At 33.6% G+C, this 23,948-nt stretch overlaps 1 protein-coding gene across 1 annotated transcript in view; it reads left to right on the top strand.

The window, feature by feature from the left end:
• Window positions 1-23,948, top strand: part of LOC101403641 (coiled-coil domain-containing protein 178) — a 120,940-nt gene that overhangs the window by 33,372 nt on the left and 63,620 nt on the right. The window contains exons 4-6 of the mRNA XM_087439114.1: window positions 13,839-13,861; window positions 20,622-20,704; window positions 23,186-23,380. Coding sequence (XP_087295240.1) covers window positions 13,839-13,861; window positions 20,622-20,704; window positions 23,186-23,380 — 301 coding nt within the window. The remainder of the gene's footprint in view (window positions 1-13,838; window positions 13,862-20,621; window positions 20,705-23,185; window positions 23,381-23,948) is intronic.

Here is a 23,948-nt window from a genome sequence, read left to right as displayed (position 1 = left end):
ATACATATGATATGCTGTACACTTTAATTAACATTATGAAAATAGATTCATAGGTGTTTTAATAAATAATTATAATAGTTATCATTTATTAAAAACCTAATATCAGTCAAACACCATGTTTTACTATGTTATATCTCTTAGACCTCAAAACTATTGTTGAATGGTTATTGTTGTATCTAATTGATAGATAGGGAAATAATAATTTAAAATGGCTCAGAAACTTGTTCAAGGTCACAAGACAGAATTGAGATTTGAGCACACTCTGTCTGTTATCACAGCCCATGTTCTTTACCCAATCCCATTTGGGGTTCTGAGTGGTTGATAAACTGCTAAACGCTATGGATAATGGGCCAGCTAAAAGATTATCTTAGATAAAGTTATTCACAGAATAAGCTATTTTACAGCTTATCTTTAGGAAAACTGAAAAAAGAGCCTTTCCTGTGTAAATATATTATGTAAATGAGCCAACTGAATAAATAGAAAAGCTCTAAGGAGACAAGCACCAGGGTGACTTGCTTAGTGCTGTCCTCTGGTACCTGGTTCAGAGCCTAATACATAGTAGGCACTCAGTAAATGTCTGTTGAGTGAAAAAATAAATGAGGACCTGGAGCAGAACCTTTCTTGCCTAGGTACGTCTTACTAACCACCGAATATAGTAAGAGCTACCATTTACCAAATAGTTGCTATTTTCTAGGCACTTAACAAATACATATTTTTGTATCTGTCCTTTACAGGAATCCTTCTTTACTGGTGAAGGTAGTAAGCGTTACAGCTGAAATTTGAACTGAGTTCCATCTGGCTCCAAAGCCCATTTCAGCCTCTGTTTTATGACCCTAAAGGGCAAAAGCAGGCCTTAATTCTCGTTAATATAGAAGTTAGTTGGCATTTTGACCACATGAAACACACAAATTTGACCATGTGAAACACACAAAATAACAATGTCAGATAAATACACTTCTAGAAAAAAACTGTAATAATGATAATAATATGTTTACAAGTAAATAAATGTGATATAAACTTTATCTGAAAGATTTATTGTGAAATAAATGCTCATAACCTTTTTTTTAATTCAAGACCTATTTTAGACTTTCTATTTTCTATTTTTTTTGGTTTTTTGTTTTTTTTGAGGAAGATTGGCCCTGAGCCAATGAAAACTTATCCTGCGAAAAATGCTAAATTTTTGTAAATGTGTGTCTGGGTGCTTTTTAAATATTCCAGAATGCCTGAATGAAATGCAGGAAAAGGACGTTTCTTCTTAACATTTTTACCACTTAAAAACATTTCACCCAATAAAAGTTGTCAACTGATTGTTCCTTTGAGAAGCAATTACCATTTTCCAATTCTTTTCATTTATTGCCTGTAATCCCCAGGACCGTCTTGTACCTATTTAGTGCTGGAGAACAACAGGGCTTACCCCTTCACCAGTTCCCAGGGGGATTATGTATGCAGAGAGGAAAGCAAGGCAGAGGAAAACAACTTGGTGATTACCAGCTGGAGCCTGTGCCCCAAATTCCATTGTAATCCCATAAGGAATTGCACCAAGTAAACCTTGTTTTGAGTTGTAGATTATTTGATTCCTCTAGATTTTAGGGTTAGGAGTCAAAGCAGGCAGCTGACTTAATAATTATCTCTCTGAGTTTCCCAAATGTCCTGTTTTATCACTCCAATTGTTGAAAAGGCTGGTGCAGTGATGAGGACAGTCTGGTCCCTGAAGTGTCCAGCAGCCAGCAAAAGAGAAGAAGCTGTTTGCCCAAGTACAGGCTGAGTTAAGTCTTCTCTGAGGCTCTCAAATCTGAAAATATAGCTGAAATAATACTCTTGACTTCGACTTTGTTTATTCCATAGTGATGTTTCCCCCTAATGAAGTTGAGTCTTTCTTGGGGACTGTGAGGAGTGCATTTGTGGTGGGATTGGGGTGGGGTCAAGGACAGGGAGAAAGAAAGTGATGCCTTCTCTAGGCCAGCAGTTTTTCCTCTTCTTTTAATTTGCTGCAGTTCCACTTTTATCTAGATTGTTGACTGTATTTCTCTATACACTGTCAGATTTTTTAAAAAGCTTTATTGAGATAATTTACATACCATAAAGTTTGCCATTTAAAGTATACAGTTCAATGGTTTTTAATGTATTTACAGAGTTGCGTAACCATTACCATAATCACAAAAGACCGCATATTATATGATCCCATTTATGTGACATATCTGAAACAGGCAAGTCTATAGAGGCAGAAAGCAGATCGTTGGTTTCCTAGGGCTTGGGGATTGCTGATGGGTGTGGGGTTTCTTTTTGGGATGATGCTTATTTTTTTTAATCAGGATGATCTTAATCTTTTATTAGATAAAGCTCTATAAGTAATTGTAAAGCTGTAATCTACTTTGGGCATGGAATGCATTAGGTGAGTGAAAGATCAATCTTTTTAGATCAATCATAGTTTGCTTGCCCATTATGTCACAGTGGTTTCCATTGTGGTCAGAATGAGTTCTTTAGAGCCTGTGATTAGCAAAGATGCATCTGCCGTAAGCTTGTCCGTCTACTAATAGCAATTTAATTGCAATTCTGAATCTTGAAAAGAAAATTCTTCAGAGTAGAGTTGCTATGAACATTTTCTCTATATTTTATTTTTGCAAAGAATGAGAAAACATTGCAAAATGATGGCAGTAATCACCTGGATGACTTCCCATACAAATAAAAGGTTTTGTTTTATTTTTCTTCCACTTTGTTCTCCTAGACTGCCTAGACTAGAGATAGTTTTATTTAATTTGGAATGATCTCTACTGAATTGAAATTTTCCTCTTCATTTAATCAATACAAGTTGTTAAGATGCTGCCATGATTTAAAAGAATGACTTAGAAAGTATACAGAAATCATTCTTTAAAATACTAAAAATATATTGTGGAAAAATATCATCAATAACAATGATAAAGCTATATTGATCAAGTTCTTACTATTTATCATAGGCTGTATTAAATACTCGATATGCATGATTTTATTGAATCCTCATCAAAACCTTGTGAGGTAGAAACGGCCATTATCCCCTATTACAGATGAGGAAAATGATTTCCGAGGCTGATTTCTCCCAAGATCACACAGACAGTTGTAGAGCCAGCATCCAGACCAGGTGTATTAGAGATCTAAGAACATGCCTTTTACCACTGTTCTATGTCATCTATTCCTGAGAGTGTGTCAGCTATGGGGACCAAAAAACATGAATGTTAAAATGCTTATAATTCTAATTGGAAAACTTTGCTTTGCTTATACCATTTCACGTCTGTTTTTAATTCTGAAACCTAATATTTAATCGTCTGATTCTCTTTACTAAATCTCTAATATTTTTGAGTTCTGTCATTCTCCTAATTCTATTATATTGCATTTGAAACTTAAGGACATTTCAAATCCTGACATATCCTCTATTTCCCATTCTATCATCCCCATTTTTCTTTACTTCCTTGCCTAATCAGTTTACCTCTTAAAACACTTACCAATTGGTATATTATTTATCCTACTCTGATGGGCTGCCAGCTCCATTCTACACCTACACTGCTAAATAGTGCTGAGGAACATTACACAGTAATCCAAATTTGAGATGTTAAGCATTCATGGTCTCCAACCTCAATAGGACCTTTAATACTCCTCTGAAATTATTCTGTTCGTCATCCAGAACTTTCTCTAGTATTCCATGGTGGCTACTCCAGTCCTCTCCTTTGTTTAAGCCTCTAAATCTTCCACCTCCCTACTCATTCATCTCTTACTTCCCAAAGAAAATAGGAGATATAATAACAGAAATGACTTAAACTCCTGTTATCCCACCTATGAACATCCTCAAATTCCACAAACATTATTCCTTTTGTCCTTTCATGGAAGACTTCCTTCCCCCACCAATCCATGGCTACTTCCTTCACCTGCTTTCCATCATCTGCTTTTGCAAGGATCTTGCTCCATCAGGTGTTCTATCTTCCAATTCTCGTTTTTTCTTAACTAACTCCTGTCAACATTTAAAATATTGATATTTCCCGTTTTCAAGAAAAAATTTTTTATCCTATACATACCTTTAAGTATATCCCTTTTCTCTTTTTCTTCCCATTCCACTTAGCATCTGAAAAGAGTTGCCTAAATTTAGTATCTCTGATTCCTTACCTCCCAGTTACTCATTTATTCATTGCAATCTGGATTTTGTTGCCATTATTCTAATAAAAATACTTTCAGAAGAGTAACCATTTTTTTTTGTTGTTGTTATCTGTTGCTTTACACACACACACACACACACACACACTAAAGTTTTGTGGCTAGAATAAGCATTTATTTTGTTACCATTGAGCAGTTTGTTCTGGGCTCAGCTGGGCGGTTTTGCTGGTTTTTGCCTGGAGCCAATCATGTGGATACACACATCTGCTAACTCAACTGGGAATAGTGATGAAGATGGCCTCACTCACATGTCAGGTGGCAGGGAGAGTGTTCCAAGAGGACAAACCTCAACGGGCAAATGCTTAAGAAATCTTTGCTTATGTCATGTTTGCTGAAGTCGTACTGGCCAAAGCAAGGCACATAGTTAGTTCCACTGTTAATGTGGTAGAGTATTAGATAAGATGTAGATGCCACGAGATATGGTTCTTTGGAGGTGATTTATGTGGTAGTCTATCAAGTAGCCCAGGGGCAACATGATTAATAACCTTTCAAATGCAAAATAGAATCACCTCCCCAAAAGTTTTATTTTATTATGGTATTATGCAGAAGTCCATGATCACATGTTCTGCAGCAGATCTGATGCAGATGAAGTTCCTTGGGTGCAGCTTCTTTTGACCCAGAGATCTGTGAATTAAAATGCCAAGTTAAATACTGCTTCTGCACACTTTGCATACACTGGTGAAGCAGGGACAGAATCACCACAATAAACACTCTCATTCAAAAAAGGGGGGAATAAAAGACACAGAGCATTCACTAATGCATAAAATTCTGAAATTTATGAGAGTGCATGGTGTTAGGTCTGCTAAATCTGGGCCCAAGGACTGTTTCTTGATTAGAACTCAGTTTTCCTCCCTGAGAATAGTTTCCTAATTTGTTGTTCTCCTTCTCTTTGCTCTATTTTCTGAGCTCTTGGCTCTGAGAAGTACTTTCTTTTTTATTTTATTTATTTTTTTTGGGAGGAAGATCAGCCCTGAGCTAACATCCATGCTAATCCTCCTCTTTTTGCTGAGGAAGACCAGCTCTGAGCTAACATCTATTGCCAATCCTCCTCCTTTTTTCTCCCCATAGCCCCAGTAGATAGTTGTATGTCATAGTTGCACATCCTTCTAGTTGCTGTATGTGGGACGCCGCCTCAGCATGGCCGGAGAAGCGGTGCGTCGGTGCACGCCCAGGATCTGAACTCCGGGCCGCCCATAGTGGAGCATGCGCACTTAACCACTAAGCCACGGGGCCAGCCCTGAGAAGTACTTTCATTTCCACAAGAAATAGATGTGAGTAGCTATCTCAAACTTTTTTCCTGTATTAGTCTGCTCCCACCACCATAAAATATTGCAGACTGGATGGCTTAAACAACAGAAATTTATTTTCACACAGTTCTGGAGGCTGGAAATCCAAGATGGAGGTGTTGTCAGGGTTGGTTTCTGTTGAGGGTTCTCTTCCTACCTTGTAGACACCTGCCTTCACACTGTGTCCTCACATGGCTTTTCCTCTGTGCCCACATGGTGAGAGAGCTCTGGTGTCTCTTCCTTTTCTTATAAGAACACCAGTCTTATTGGATTAGGATCCCACCCTTATGAGCTCATTTAATTTTAATTGTCTCCTTAGAGGCCCTATTTCCAAATACAGTCACACTGGAGATTAGGGCTTCAACATAAGAATTTTGGGGGGACACAATTCAGGCTGTAACACTGCCATAGTAAGTTGGAAGCTCAGAAGCTTCTTTGCCTTTACAATTCCAATAAGAAGTTTGGGGTTTCATATTAATTTGATTGGGTTTAACTCCATGACTCAAAAGCCACAGTCATATTCTTTTTTTTTTGTTTAGCATCATTTTCTTTCTTTTAATTAGGTAACTAATTTTTTAGATTCTCCTAAATAGTGTTGGTTTTTTTGATAATAAACTTTACTTTAGGACCGTTTGATACTTACAGAAAAATTGGGACGATAATACAGAGATTTCATATATACTCTGGACCAAGTTTTCCTTATTTTAATATCTTATATTAGTATAGTAATTTGTTGTAATTAGTGAACCAATATTGATACATTGTTACTAACTAAAGTCCATACTTTATTACAATTTCCTTAGATTTTTTTTTATTGGAAATTCACATAATCTAAAATTAACCATTTTAAAGTCAATAACTCAGCGGCATTTAGTACACGCACAATGTTGTGCAATCACCACCTCTATCTAGTTCCAGAACATTTTCACCACTCTGATTTACAACCTCATACACACAAAAGATTTAATCCCCATTGACCTCTCTGCCCTGGCTTGGCAACCACAGTCTGCTTTCTATGTCTATGGATTTACCTATTCTGGATTTTTTGTACAAATTAAATCATAGAATATGTGACCTTTTGTATCTAGCTTCTCTTACTTAGCATAGCATTTTGAGGTTCATCCACATTGTACCATGTATCAGTACTTCATTCCTTTTTATGAATGAATGATATTCCATTGTATGTATATACCACAATTTGTTTATCTGTCTGTCTGTTGATGGACATTTGGGTTATTTCCACCTTTTGTCTATTGTGAATATGGCTGCTATGAACCTTCATGTGCAAGGATTTGAGTACCTGTTTTCGATTCTTTTGAGTATGTACCCAAGGGTAAAATTGCTTTGTCATATGGTAATTCTATGTTTAACTTTTTGAGGAACCACCAAACTCTTTTTCATGGCTCAACCATTTTTGTTATTGGGTCGTAAGAGTTCTTTATATATTTTGGATACTAGACCCTAATGAGATGTGTGATTTGCAGACATTTTCTCCCATTATGTAAGTTATCTTTTACTTTCTTGATAATGTCCCTTGATGCACAAAAGTTTTTAATTTTGATGAAGTTCAATTTATCCTTTTTTTGCTTTTGTTGCTTATGCTTTTGGTGTCATATCTAAGAATTTATTGCAAAATCCCAGGTCATGAAGCTTTACTCCTATATTTTCTTATATGGGTTTTATGGTTTTAGCACTTATATTTAGGACTTTGATCCATTTTGCATATAGGAGTCATGTATATTCTTTTGGTCAAAGGAAAGATAATGGTGGATTAAAAATGGCTACCCTCCTCCTTTACTCCTTCTTCCATTAACAGGCAGAGCCTCTTCTCCCAACCCTTAAACATAGACTGGATTTGTGACTTGTTTTGAACAACAGATGTATCAGAAGAAATGTCGTACAACTTCTAAGCAATGTCTCAAGATGCCTTGAGGCTTCTACTTTTACTCACTTGCTATCGTTAGTTCCCCGTGTAAAGAAGCCTAATCTAGCCTCCTTGAGGATGAATGTCCAAGTAGAGAGAGAGGCTCAATCTACAGCCAGTGCAAACCACCAGACTTGTGAGAGAGGCCGTCTTCAGCTACCTATCCTAGTCAAGATGCCAGATTACTGTGTTAATTTGAGGTCACATGTGTTACCTCAAACAAGACTAAAAAACCACCTAGCTGGGCAAAAGGGGTAAAGGGGAACATGTGTAGGATGATGGATGGCAACTAGACTTTTGCTGGTGAACATGATGCAGTCTATACAGAAGTTGAAATATAATGATATATACCTGAAATTTATATAAAATATTATAAACTGATGTGATCTCAATTAAAAAAAAAAACACCCAGCTGAGCCCAGCTTACATTAGTGACCCATAGAATTATAAGCAAATAAAATGGGGATTGTTTTTAGTCACTAAGTTTACAAGTAGTTTATTATGCAGCAATAACTGGTGCATTATTGACTACAGCACTGAAATATATAGGCACTTGTGCGTACACATCACAAATTAAAGTGAAGAAAATGGAAAAATCCACATCCATTGTGTATTGTTGGAAATGACACTGTTGACCACTTTTTCCTTCTGGAAAAATCATCTTCCTATGGCTTTTTTTTCCCCTTCTAACTTGACTCTCTACAGGTTTTAATCCTACTTTGGTGGGTGCTCCTTTCAGTCTTCATGGCAGGCCATTATTTCCTCTGGCCATTATTGGAAATACTGGTGCTCGCCAGCATGTCCTCTTCTCACTCTACTCTCCCTTGGATGATCTTGTTTGAATTTATGTCATTCGTACACTATATGCTTATAACAAATTGAAATTTCCAGCTCAGATTTCACTTTTTTTCTAAGACCCATATATACCCACTGGCTACTGGACACCTTTTTATAGATATGCTTGAAGGCACCGCAAATTCAAAATATACAAAATTGAACTAGTCATTCTTCTTCCTTCTGTGCTCTCTGGTACAGGTAATACAGTTTATATACAATTACTAATTTGTTTTGATTCCATCTCTGGAATGTGTCTCCAATCCAAACAATTCGTTCTACCCATACTATAGTGTCTTCATTCAGGCCACTCTCATTCTTGCCTGGACTGCTTAGAACCCTTTCATTGGTTCCTGTTATCTTGTCATTCTTTTATCCCATTCATCCTCCCTAAAACAGGCCATAAACCTTCTCTTTCTAAATATATTATTGCCAGTAATATGCGTAAAACCCTTCTCTGAATCTTTCTTGCCACAATGATTAGTTCACCCTCTTGGCACAACTTAAAGGTCTCTTTATAAAATTATGTTTATTCTTAAGCTTCATACTCCTTCATATACTCTGCTCTAGCTTTCACTGTCTTCTTTTTTTTTTTTTAATGAGGAAGATTAGCCCTGAGCTAACATCCGATGCTAATCCTCCTCTTTTTGCTGAGGAAGATTGGCCCTGGGCTAACATTCGTGCCCATTTTCCTCTACTTTATGTGGGACGCCACCACAGCATGGCTTGATAAGCAGTGCGTCCATGCGCGCCTGGGATCCAAACCTGGGAACCCCAGGCTGCCGAAGCGGAGCGTGTGCACTTAACCACTACGCCACCGGGCTGGCCCCTAGCTTTCACTCTCTTACCTCTGGGCCATAACCCGTGCAATTGCTCTCTTATCTCTATTTAACTGTCACTTCTTCCCACAAAACCATCTTTGCCTCCAAAGCTTAGTATAGCTGTCTTCCCTTGAAGACATTTTATTGACCTCTACTGTGACAATTAGCACATTGTATTGAAGTTGTTTCTTTATATCTGTCTCTCTCCCACAAGACTGTAAGATCTTGGAAGTTAGAGTCTCTATATAAATCACCATTAACAGTAGTACCTACCAGAACTTGGCAGATTATAGGCATTAAGTAAATGCTTTTGAATGAATAGATTCAGGAATAATTTTTTAAATTATGTCAGGTTTTGCATGAGGTTGCTTTTTAAAACATGGGAAGTTGTTGTTCCTAAAAATTGTACTCGTTCCTAAAAATTCTTGAATTTGGCATATTGTTTGATAAATGTTGCCTATGTTTTCAAGATGATTTTGGACTTTTGAATAGGATAGCTATAGGAAATCCCAAATGGACTGTAAATTCAAGGGTATGAGTATTCTTTCCAGATGAAAGTAGGTCACAGTTGTGGGAAATTGTGTTTGATATTAATACTGAATATCTACAAATGTTATACAGTACAAAAGGAGATTCCTAACATGAAGTTAATTTTTTCTTATTTTTTAGAGTAGAAAATAGGTTTTATGAATACTTTCTTTATTTCAAAAATTTAAATAGCATTTAAAATTTGGTAATAATTTCCAATAAAAATATAGAGTCAAAGAACCAGGATCAATGAGAATGTTATATGTATCAAGCAGGAGTTTGTGCACAATGTGGTTTAGAGTTGTAAGTGTTTCATTTCCCCTATAATGTGATAATTTCTTAAAGTATGTCCAATTTGACATTTTTAGTCCTCCTGACTTTTGTTTCTCTTTGCTCTTTGAAAGAGACAGAAATAAGAAATGCATAGGATTTTGTGGTTAGTTGATTAAAAATTGATTATATTATAAATTATAATGTTTCTAAATATCTCAAAAATTTATGGCAATAAGTGAAATTCTAAGCTAATTATAATAAGAATTTTATTAAAAATAATTTAAAGAGACTTTGGGAGATTTCTAAAACTTTTTAAATATTTCAGATAGGCAGTTATAAATATAAAACTCAGTTTTTCTCTGGTATTATAGGCCTTTCCTATGTTAGCCATTTAAATATCCCAGTTATTTGAATAATAGGTGCCTGAAATTTTGCTTCCTCACATATGATCAAAGACCAGTTAAAATAATTTTTCTTTATTGCTTCATCACTTCTACAAAATGTTGCGATGGTAAAGTTTTGATATGTTATCCTAAAATGTTTCTCTATACCAAATTTAATTCTGTTTCTAAAAATTTAGGTAACCTGTTTTTATCATTATAAAATACATCATTTCCTATTGTGCTATGAGGAGGCTCAAGCTGAGAATATTAATTAAGCATTACTCACTTATTGAGGACTTTGAATTTTTTGAATAATTATGTCTGAGTTCATTAAAGTACCTCTTAACCAATCTCCTCCTGACTTTCTTGTGATGCTTCAAGTGGCTTCTTGGAATTATCCTATAAATCAGCCTGATTGCAGGTTTCTGTCCTGGGAGAACTCTGAGTCACCAAAACCAAGGGATAACATTTTTCTGATTATTAATTAGTTTAGAACCTATTAATATATTCATTGAATGTTCGTTCTCTTCTCTGCCTATTTATCTTTTACTCATTTTCTTCTGGGTTTATTTGTATTTTCTTATTGACTTGTAGGAACAAATTGTTATCTTTAGTTTGTTATGTATGTTTTAAACGTATTTTCCCAGTTTGACTTGTCTTTTTACTTTCTTTATGATATTTTTTAGTAAAAGAAGTTCTTAATTTTAATGTACTTGAATTTATCATTTTCCTTTTATTTTAAGTGTTTTGCATCTTGTTTAAGAAATCTTTCCATATGCAGGGTCATACAAAATTTTTACTTTATTTCTTCTAAAATTTTAAAGATTTTCACTTGAGATTTAATTTCTAACATTGTGAAATTGGTCTTTGCGTGTAAGAATGGAATAAGTTAACTATTTTTGTTTTTAAAAATATGGAGACTTATTTTTCTCAACATCAATTTTATTGAGAAATCCTGTTATTTCTTAGAAATCAACTATACTACATCTATCATATATCAAGTTTTCATATGTGATTGATCTATTTCTGGTTCCTTCATTCCACTGGTTAATTTTACCTCTCTATTACAATACCTCATTTCACTAATTTACATGCTTCATAATACATTTTAATATCTGATGTGGGTTTTTTTTCTTTTTCAGACTTCTGTGGCTCTTCTTGGTACATATAAATTTAAGAATAAGCTTATTGTATTACATGAAATAACCCATTGAGATTTCAAACAATTGCATTCATTAGTTTTTTATTATGTAGATGAAATTAGTCTCTTTGGGAGTTTTTCAGATTCCATTGAATCTATTATACATTTAGCACAAGAAAATTCCAGCAGTATAGCAAACACCAAAACCTGTTTAGAGGAGAGAACTAAATAGAAGGTAATGGAAGAGATGGGCAAATTGATGAAAACTGTAATGTTAAATTATTGATTCTGTAGCATATTAGTATATATAGTATTCATTTAATATATGTGTGTATGTAATTGTGTGTTCATGTACATAGATATAGATAAATATATAGATATGTAGATCAATTAACACATATAAATAGAGCATCTTTTCTGATGTTTTCTGCCCATTTGCATTTAATTATCTGTTAGTTGCTGTTTATGTAGTTTTCCCAATTTTTTTCTAGTGTCGTTGCTTGCTTTTTACATATTTATAGAAATATTGGTAGATATTTCTTGTCTTTTATGTTAGTTGCAAATACTTTTTGTTTGTACTAGTCTTTTAACTTATTTATAGTAGTTTTGTCATAAAGAAATTTGTACGTAAACCAATCTATCTGATAAATTCTGAGATTTTTGTATAGTTTAAAAAAACTTCCTGATATCAAGATTATTAAAATGTTTTATCATTTCTAATTTTTTTTTCCTTTAGCTCCTTCAGTTCTCTGAAGTTTATTTATGGTATAAAGCAGATAATGATATTTTATCTTTTCCAAATAATTATTCAAATTATCTCAACATCATTCATTGAGTTATCTCCACTGATTTGAAATATGAATTTATAATAAACTAAATTCTCACGTGTATATATGGATAGTAAAATGATTAGTTATTTTAATCTATTTCATATTTGGATAATGACATTCTTAAGCTAAATTTTTTCTATTTGTAAATATTGTGTAGAAAAGAGATATACGCCTTGAATTTATTATTCATTTTGGTTCATTCCAGTATTTCTGTTATATCTGAAGTAAATTTTCTTGTTTTTCATGCTCTAATCTTTCCTCAAATATTTCTATACTCTTTTTTTGTCCTTTGTGTTTATAAATGATGGACCAGACTGATTATTGGTTGCTACCATAAGTTTTTTGGGATTTTTTGTTGCTGTTTTTATTTCTTTGCTTTTTAGCAGCTATTGGAGTCTGCTTACATCAAAGGCTTTTTCTCCAATATATAAAAAATTTTACTGGGGCTCTTTGTAAATGGGAGGTAATATATTTAGGCAAGACAGTTGAGGGCATCTACTTTTGCCTAAACAAACTTATATTGAGTGTAGCACCCTAGAATGTTTCATTACTTGATGAATCTGCCTTTGTTTTTCCTCACCCACCTGTTTGTGTCTATGTGGGATTCTGCTAGTTATCTAAGCTCTGTTTTATTTCTCTCTAGAACCAGAACTTCCATTCTTAGGCAACCTCTCCATCTTAGACGGATCTCCAGTGTGGTTAGAGAGTTATTCTCATGGCAATGATTAGAAGGCATCTTCTCAGCTATGTATTCTGGACTTTTGGGATGGAAAGCAATGAGACTGACTGATCTCACCACAAGTAGCCCTTCAATTATTTACTTTCATTATCACCTGCTTATTCTCCCATGCTTGGAATTCCTCATGATCTCCACAGAGAAGACTTTCACCTCCCTGAAATGTTCTCTATTTGTCTCTTCTGAGTTGTACTTTTCTTTGCTCTGTTTTCACTGTAAATCTTGTCTGATTACTTTCTATTTTTGGGAATTCTTCTAAAATATATGCTCCAGTGATTTTATTGACACACATATATTTTTCCCCTAGAAATTTTGATATGATATGGGAATTGAAGAGAAGGAATCATGTATGCCCAATCTAACATCTTGAATTGGAGATTATCTATGAAACTCATAACATTCTGACTATATAGTCTCTGTTTTTGGTAATTTCTGCCCCTTACAGCCCAAGATACTGTTAGAATATATCTGTGGAACATGACTCCCACCAAGGAGTTTATAGTCCAGAAGAGGGATAATACTGTAGAAAACTAAATAATTTTGAACTTACATGTAATTATGTGTTTACCACTCTTTGGTAATATATTATCGTGCAGTTCTGATTGCATGGAATGTCTTTTGGGAGTAAGTGGAATTTGACCTGGTTGTTGTTGAAGGGGTAAGATTTAGAAACACAGATGAAAGGTGAGAACAATTAGGTGGGAATAATAATAAAAGGATAGGAATAGTTAGGAGAAGTATATACCTGCTTTGGAAACAACAGAGAGTGTGATTTGACAGAAATACAATGGGGTATGTTAAATGGACCATCTACGGTTTTATCAGTGAGTTCAAGTGTAAGTTAAGTTTACTATTGTTTTTTAAGATGTTTAAAATTTTTATTGAGATCTTTTATTTTGACAGTTTGAAACTTCTTTTGAAGAATGGTAAGAACTTTTAATACTTCTTTATTGTTAATTATGTTCAAATTTTGATGATTAATCTGCTGTAGATAGGTTTTATTTCAAAAGGAACAGGAAATCGAAAGCTGAATTTTTCACATTAGATGTGAAATTTATTTTTAAAAATTTAAGAATTAGGATATCACTGAAAATGGCATAATAGGGATCTCCAGGGCTGTGTCCCACTGCAAAAACAACTATAAAGTTGGCAAAAATTGGTCAGAATCAACTTTTGGAGCTATCTGGAATCTAGTTAAGAACTTACAACTAGAGGAAAAGTTAATGAAGAAAGAGTCTGCCACATTGCATTATGAGAACAATGTCACATTTTAAATTGCCGACTTGCCATTCTCCAGCTCCCAGATCAGTGGTGGCCATGAAGAGAGCAGCCTGCACTTGTGGTACAGATTGCTAGTGCTGGAGGGAAAAATATAGACCTTATTCTCAAAGAATTATAGTTCAGTGTTTTAACTTGTCTGACTGAGTCCCTGAAGGACTGGCATAAGGACTTGTCATTGTTTTGCCTGACTTGGAGCAAACACAGAGCTGGAGCTACTTCTAGGCAGTGTTTACTGAAAGCATTTAAAGGCATATACTTGCCACCACTGTCTGAGGCTATGGATACCAGTTGGGATAAGCATTAGGCAGACCAAAATGCCTGGGAAAGCAAAGTTGGAAAAAGAGATACATGAGGGAATAAGGATTTTTAAAGCTCTCACATATAGTGGAGAATGAAGAAGTGCACACAGATGACCAGTGCTGGCCACATGCTCAGGAAAGACCAGAGAAGACCCTAATCTTGTACCTCTGGCCAACCTTTAGGATCTGCACAGGCAAGAATTGAAGGTAGAGGCAGAGTTGTAAACAGCCTGGATAAGCATTGAAGGAGTACTCCAACACACAGAGCCAATCTGCCAAGATTAGGAGAGTATTTTTTTCTTTTTTGTTTTTTTTGGCTGCAGGTATTTAAGGTAACATGAACAAAACGTAAGCTCTCCAGTAAGCTAATGAAACATTTACTTCAGTGGCCACTGACACTGACAAGGAAGACAGATATTACAAAAAGTGTTTAGAATAGTCACTAAACAAACAAATAACGAGAACCCACAGCAAACAGCAACAACAAACCCAATAGAGAGAGGGTAATCTTATTTCCATTTCACATTAAAATATTAAAAATGTCCAGTTTCCTACAAAAATTATGAGATAGGCAAAGACAAAAAGGAAGTTTGTCCCATTAACAAGGAAAAAAAAGAAATTAATAAAAACTAGACCTTGAGGAAGCCCAAACATTGGACTTATTGGACAAAGACTTTAAATCAACTGTCTTAAATATCCTCAAGAGATAAAGGAAACCATCGACAAAGAACTAAACAAAACTAGAAGACTAATGTCTCAAGAAATATGGAATATCAATAAAGAGAAAGAAATTATAAAAAGAACCAAATAGATATTCTGAAGCTGAAAAGTACAGTAACTGAAATGAAAACTAACTAGAGATGTTCACCAACAAATTTGAGCAGGCGGAGGAAAGAATCAGTGAACTTGAAGGTAGTCACTTGAGATTAATCAGGCTGAGGAGCAGAAAGACAAAAGAATGAAGAAAAATGAGCAGAGCCTAATAGACCTGGGGGATACCATCAAAAATACAAATATACTCATTGTAGGAGTCCAAGAATGATAGCAGAGAGAAACAGGGGAAGAAAGAATATTTGAAAAAAACATTGGCTGAAAACTCCCCAAATTTGATAAAGACATGAATCTATACTTCCACTAAACTCAGTGAACTCCAAGCAGGATAAACTCAGAGATCCACACATCAAGACACTTGACAGTCAAATTGTTGAAAGCCTTGGACAAAGATAGTATCTTGAAAGTAGCAGGAGAGAAGTGACTTATCATGTACAAGAGATCCTCAATAAAATTAACAGTCAATTTCTCATCAGAAGTTATGGAGGCTTGGGCCGGCTCCGTGGCTTAGCGGTTGAGTGCGTGCGCTCTGATGCTGGCGGCCCGGGTTCGGATCCCGGGCGCGCCCCGAGGCACCACTTCTCCGTCCAACGCGAGGCCGAGTCCCACGTACAGCAACTAGAAGGATGTGAACCTACGACATACAACTATCTACTGGGGCTTTGGGGGGAAAAACATGAATAAATAAAATCTTTAAAAAAAAAAAAAAAAAGAAGTTATGGAGGCCAGAAGGCAGTAGAAATGCATATTTAAAGTGCTGCAAGAAAGAAATTCTGTCAAACAAGAATTCTGAATCCTGCATAAGTGTCCTTCAAAAATAAAAGAGAAATTGAGATATTCCCAGATAAACAAAAACTGGGGGATTTCAGGTCTTCAAAAACCAACAGACCTGTCGTATGAAAAATCCTAAAGGTAGTCCTTCAGGCAGAATGAAAGGACACTAGACAATAACTTAAAGCCATATGAAGAAATAAAGAACAACAATAAAGGTAAATACAAAGATAAATACAAAAGTCAGTATAATTTCATTTTTATTTTATACCTCATATTTTCCTATATAATTTAAAAAACAAATGGATGAAACCATAATTATAAATCTATGTTAATGAGCAAACAGTATATAAATGTGTAATTTGTGAAAATGACAACATAAAGGACAGAGCAGAGCTAAGCAGGAATAGAATTTTTTAATACTGTTGATACTACAATGATTTAAATTCAAACTTAACATCTATGAAGTTAAGATGTTTATTGTAATCCGCAGGGAACCACTAAGAAAAATTCTAAAAAAAAACAAAACAGAAATCCAGTAAGAAAGAAACTAAAACAAAAAGTAGAAGAAAAATTAACTAGAGACAAAAGAAGGCAGTCTTGGAGAAATGAAAGAATGAAAAAGATGTAAGTAATATAGAAAACAAATAGCCAAATGACAGAAGTAAGTCCTTTTCTATCAGTAATTACTTTACATGAAAATGGATTAAACTGTCCCATTGAAAGGTAGAGAGTGGTAGAATGGATAAAAATATATGATCCAACTATGTGCTGTCTATAAGAGACTCACATGAGATCCAAAGACACAAGTAGGTTGAGAGTGAAAGGATGAAAAATATATTCCATGAAAATAGTAACCAAAGGAGAGCTGAAGTGGCTATGGGCATATCACACAAAATAGACTTTACATCAAAACATATTGCAAGAGACAGAGAATACTTGATATCTTGATAAAAAGGTCACTCCTTCAAGAAGATATAAAAGTTATAAACATTTACACACCTAACAACCTAACCTCAAAATGCATGAAGTATAAACTGACAGAATGAAGGGAGAAATAGACAGTTCTATAATACGAGTTGGAGAATTCAATACCCCCACTTTAATAATGGATAAAATATCTAAAAAGATCAACAAGGAAATAGATGTGAACAGCACTAGAATCATCTAGACCTAACTGACTTATACAGTACACTCCACTCAACAACAGTAGAAAACACATTTTTTTTCGCATTCACATGGAACATTCTTTAGGATAGATTGTATGTTTAAGCCACAAAACAAATCTCAATGAAATTAAAAAGACTGAAGTCTTACAAAGTATCTTCTCTGACCAGTAGAATGAAACTAAAATTCAGTAACAGAAGGAAGCCTAGAAAATTCGTATAAATATACAAAAGTTAAACAACACACTTAAAAAAAAAATGAGTCAAAGCAGTAATCACAGGAGAAATTAAAAAATACTTGGAGATAAGTGAAAATGAAAATACAGTGTACCAAAACTTATGGAATGCAGCAAAAGCAGTACTTAGAGGGAAATTTATAGTAACCTAACTTTATACCTTACAGAACTAGAAAATAATGAGTGTGCTAAAGCTAGCAAAAGAAAAGAAATAAAGATTAGAACAGAGATAAATAAAATAGAGAGTAAAAAAACAGTAAATGGAATCAATGAAAACAAAAGTTGTTTCTTTGAAGATATTGACAAATTCGTAAATCTTTAGCTAGACTGACAAAAAAGAGAAGACTCAAATTACTAAAATCAAAAAAAATATTGGAGACATTACTACAGAGCTTACAGAAATAAAAAGGATTGTAAGATAATACTATGTACAGTTGTATGCCAATAGATTAGAAAACCAAGATGAAATAGACAAATTTCTGGAAACACAATAACTGCCAAAATTGACTCAGGAAGAACTAGAAAATCTAAACAGATCTGTAACAAGTAAAGAGATTGAAGTATTAATCAAAAATCTCCAAACAAAGAAAAGCCCAGGACCAGATGGCTTCACTGGTGAATTCTACTAAACATTGAAAGAAGAATTAATACCAGTCCTTCTCAAACTCTTTCAAAAAGTAGAAGAGAAGGGAACACTTCCTAACTCATTCTATGAGGTCAGCATTACCCTGATACTAAAGCCGGATGAAGACATCACAAGGAAAGAAAATGTAGACCAATGACTTTATGAGTATAGATACACAACTCCTCAACAAAATACTAGCAACCTGAATCCAGCAACAGATTAATAGAATTATAAATCATGACCAAGTAAGATTTGTCCCCACAATATGAGCGTGGTTCAACATACAAAAACCAATAATGTAATACATGACAGTAATAAAATGAAGGGAAGAAACCCATGTGAAGTGAACATCTCAATTGTTGTGGAAGGCATGTGGCAAAATCTAACACCTTTTTGTGAGGAAAACACTCAAAAAACTAGGATTGAAAGGGAACTTCCAAAACATGATAAAGAACATTTATGAAAAACTCTTGACTGACGTTATACTAAATGGTGAAGACTGAAAGTTTTCAACCTAAGATCAAGAGCAAGACAAGGATGCCCATTCTTGCCACTTTTATTCAGCAATGGAACCCTCATACATTGCTGGTGGGAATGTAAAATGGTTCAGCTACTGTGAAAAACAGTTTGGTGATTCCTTAAAAAAGTTAAAAAAGTTAAACCTAGAATTACCATATGACCCAACAATTCCACTTCGAAGTGTATACACAAAAGATTTCAAAACAGATGTTCAAAGAAAAACTTGTGTACAAAATGTTCATATCATCGGTATTCACAATAGCCAAAATGTAGAAACAACCTCAAATCCTTCAGTGGACTAATAGATAAAGTGTGGTTCATCTTTACAATGGAATATTATTCAATCATAAAAAATAATGAAGTTCTGATATATGCTACAACATGGTAAACTTCTAAACTATTATGCTAAGTTAAAGAAGCCAGACACAAAAGATCACCTATTGTATGATTCCATTTATATGAAATATCCATAATAGAGAAATGCATAGAGATGGGAAGCAAATTAGTTGTTACCAGGGGCTAGTAGGAGAGGGAAAGGGAAGAGATTGCTTAATAAATAAAGGGTGTTCTTTTGAGATGATGACAGTGTTTTGGAACTAGATGGGGATGATGATTGCACAACACTGAATATACTAAATGCCATTGAATTTTGCACTTCCAAATGGTTAATTTTATGTTATGTGACTTTTGCCACAATAAGAAATTTAAAAGTTAAAATTATACTGGTCTAAAAAATAATTTTAACTGAATTTTAGAATAAAATACACGAAAATAGATCTAATTATGTATAATAATTTACTATATCATGTAATTGGTATTACAAGTCAGTGGGGAGAGAATTATTTAATAATAGATGCTGGGACAATTATTTTTCTACTTTTTTTAAAAGGAAACAAACAAGAAAAAATACATTACATTATTCAACAAAAATATTTAAAAATGCAATTAAAACTAAAGGACAAAAATATAATGAATATTTCCCTCACCTCAGGTTAGACAGACTTTCCTAATTAAGTTCTGGAATAATAATGAGACAAATAACATGAAATATTAAATGATAATATTAAGTGGTAGTCAAATACATAGGAAACAATGTCATGTAACTAAAGCAGCATGCAAAATCTTATGACTATAATTTTATAAAAATTGAAATATCACTAAAATGTTATATTCTATGTTATATTTGAAAAGAGTGAATTAATATGGATTATTTTATATTTTTTATGATTTTTGGTGTGTATACAACTTTAATTTGTAATGCTTCTTTAATAAGAAAAAATAATTTCATAAAAATGAAACTCCTTGCTTTGTTGTTGGTACTGATTTTCTTACAACTTTTATCAGAGGAAAAATAATTCTTTTTAAATTCAATGGAAATTAGTCTAGGACTCAAGAATTGGACCAGAGAAATAGTGATAATGAGAATTATTTCATTATTCAACATGAAAAACTGTAGCTAGAAAGATTCTTTAGAAAAGAAATAACATTTTAATTTGGACATTTTTCTATTAATTTGGACATTTTTCTAAAACCTTATTAACTTCAAATCTGAAATAGTATTTTGCTCCTTGTAATTTATATTTGTTTCCCAGAAACTGCTAAACTGAAATTAGAGCAATAGCTCATTCAAATTATTTTCAATAAACTTTCTTTTTCTGATAACAACACTGTCTAGGAATGACCAATTTTATTTAAAAAATGCTGGTTTAATATCCCCTCAAAAATTTTCAGGTCATTTGTAACAAATTTTAAATTTCTATTAATTTGCTATAAAGTTTAAAGCCCATTACATATTAGAATTTTGCTATATTAATCGCCTATATACTAGAATTAGCATGTATCGTAAGTTTCACCACAAACATTTAAAATTCAATGTAAGAGCATCACCTAAAATTTGTTTTACTGACTTTAAGTACAGCCCTCCTTTATTAGTTGGTTTCTTCTTTCCCATTATGTAGGAGCAGAACTTCTTCAACAAAAGTCCTGAAAGAAGATTGGAGTATTGTTACACCAGTGAAAGAGGTCAAACCAGAAGAGAGAGGTAGAGTTGTGCCTCATACTTAGATAAGTGTAATTATATTTAAAAACTCGTTGACTTTTCATTTAGTAATTTTCAATGTAATTACATTTAAGAGTTTTATAGTTCTTATGAGTGTCTAATAGAGGAAAAAGCCTTCTATATCATTTGATTAAACATTTACTCAACAAATTTTTATCAATGACTATCATATACCATATGCTTCTCTAGGTCCTGAGTATATAATGATCCCTGCCCACCTCTCAAGAAGCTAATTTAGTTAAGTTCTGCCCAGTAGAACTTTCTGTGATAAAGTGTTCTATATCCGCACTGTCCAATAGAGTAACTACTAGCCTCATATAGCTGTTGAGTCCTTAAAATGTGGCAAATGTGACTGAGGAATTTAATTTTTGAAGTTTAACTTACATTTAAATGTAAATAGTCACATGTGGTTCATGGCTACCATGCTGGGCATCATAGCTCTACAGTATACATAAATTAAGATTAATATTGTTGTCACAATTTACAAAATGTTAAATAACTTATATACTGGTATAAAATTTTGTGTTAAAATTACTTCAGCATATTTGAATATATTCTTGATATTATATTAAACACCTCCTCCTCTCCTCGCCACAAAAATTTGTTAAACGACTTCCTTTAGTGAAGGATAATTAATAAACTCAGGACTTTTTGAAAGCACAAATATTTTGTTATTCAAAGTTGTCATTCAGAGTGAGGCTCTGTTTTTATTGTTTCCCTTTTCACAATTTATGTCTACAATGAAGATAAAACCTCATTCATTACTTCTTAATTTTTCACATGACCAATGCTGAGAGAAAAGATTAATATATTAACGGGCAAAATAACAGTTACATTAACTGCAATTATGTTTAGTAGATATATGTACATTTGACTCTAAAAATACAAGATAGTATCAGGATGAGGACGATTTATTATAATTAAATGTTTATGCTAAAAAAAATTGCAAGTGGTTTCTCACTTACTCAATGTGAAACAGTAAAACTAACTGAGAGGGTATTATGGAAAAAAATTGAGAGATGTTAAATACAATGAATTGGAGGCACCCCAAGTTATACATACAGCATTTATTTTAGAATGCTATTGTAGAAACAGTATAAAAAATATTTTGTACACACATAATGGATATCTTTGTTAAAACACATGTATATCCAATGAGAAGTGCTTTAATTTTAAGTGGCATTAACTGTATTGTGTGTTCCAGATTGAAATCTTGTTATAGAAATTGAATGGATCATAAGTTAGCTGGAGAACAATGTTCAATGTGTATGTTGTCGTTAAAAAAAAAGACAATTAAGAATATAAAGTGTCCAGGATGTGATTGAATTTGAAAAAGAGAAGACGGTAGACCAAATAAATGGAGACCAAATAAAGGACCAGTCCAGAAAAAGAGAAGTTTTATGCATTACAAAAGAGAAACCTGTTTATCAAGAATTCTTTTCAGGCAGCATGCTGAATTTCTTTGATAAGCCCACTAGATTAGAAGTAGAAACTGTGTGACTGCTAAGCTTGCTCTTTCAACTATTATATAATAGTACCTTGTAGCAGGCAACCATTGTCTTTATTGTCCAAAAGCAAAAGAAAACAAAGGTCTGTTAGTTGCCTTTCTTCTTGATCTAGTTTTGCTGTTTTTCCTCCAGCCTCAGCTCTTTGGGGGCTTTGTCTTTCTTGACAGTGTGTTTCTTTATGTTTTCTTGTCATGTCACATTTTGGCAAAAGTCACTGTTTACAGGGATAAATCTCACCATAGTGGGGCCCCTAGCTGTCTTCCTTACTGATCTATCTCCAGAGAGAGAGCATATTGCCTAGAACATAACATGCTCACTCCCCATTTCTTGCATAAATAGACGAATGAATACCAATGTTAATCATTTTGTTAACATTAAACTATATCATTCCAGAGCTGTGAACCAGGAATCACAAATATCTCCCATTAAAGGAGTTAATTTGTATTATAACTGAATAAATAGAATGAATTCCTGGCAAGGCTAACTAGGGATGTCATTTTCTGATAAGATAAAGAATATAAAGTGTCTTGTTTCTAGGAACCATCTGAGGATTTTTCAGTATTTATCTGATCATTATGATTTGCTTTTCTCATAGAATGGAAGGAAACACAAGCATAATTTAAAAATAAAACTCTGTAATACAGCTTATGAATAATGTTTTTTTTCCTTCAGATAAAATGATGTTATGCATGAAGATATTGGTTGAGATTTAGCTATTCTAATTATTTTATAAAATACTCATTTAAGAATCTTTCTTCAAAGGTTATAATCAATATAATGATTATATTATAATAAAACTGTCTTTAAAAGACTAATTCATTTTTCTAAAATCCTCTTATTAAATATATAAATATTAAAAAGAATAGTGATGCAACTAGTACCCATGTTCCCACCACCTGGTTTATAGGCTGATTCATTAACAAATGTGAATACATATTCCTATTTTAAAATGCAGAGTGTCCAGAATTAAAGCAGGAAATGGAAACATTGCTATCAGAGGCCATCCATCTCATTAAAAGTCTAGAAACTGACCGTGCAGAAGCTGAAGAAGCTTTAAAACAACAAAAATCAAGAAAGAAAAAGATTAACATGAAAATTGATTCTTGGTCAATCTGGAAACTTCAAGAAATCCCATTAGCTGTGCAGAAAGGTAATAATAAAGATTTTTCATATTGCCATTTACTTTGTTGGAGAGGCATGGATAATCAGTTGAAGTTTTGAATAAAAAAATCACCTCTGTTTAGAATGAATATAAAATATTATTTTGCATCCAAACCAGTGCACTTTTGAAAGATGCTATAAATGATAATGCTGAGCTTACAGGCATCAACTGGACTGCACTGAGCAAACCTAGACCTGCTGTTAATTGGTATTTGTTGGAAACTCCATGGGATTTATGGTACCCAAGGAGCATGCAAACATTTGGCAAATATTTCCTATAGTGACTACTATATTTCAGTATTTCAATAGGCAGTTACTAGAAATTTATAAATTAAAAGTGATTGTTAGTTGGTGTCATTAGCCACATCTTTAAAACTAGGAAAACATAAGAGTTCTAAGTGATATTTTAGGAACTACATGAATCTGCTTTTGAGAATTCAATAGTAAATTTTCTTTGGGAACTTCTAGCAGGCAGTGAAGCTTAACATGTTTCCAAGAGTCATGCAGGTAACAGATGTTTTCAATAAGGAAATGTTGTATTTTAGACTACAGAGTGA

Source organism: Ceratotherium simum, chromosome 14 (assembly GCF_057802395.1).
Source record: "Ceratotherium simum simum isolate JZ-2026a chromosome 14, ASM5780239v1, whole genome shotgun sequence".
Taxonomy (NCBI): domain Eukaryota; kingdom Metazoa; phylum Chordata; class Mammalia; order Perissodactyla; family Rhinocerotidae; genus Ceratotherium; species Ceratotherium simum.
Note: the sequence above shows the minus strand (reverse complement) of the source record. Positions and strands in the feature narration are given on the sequence as shown.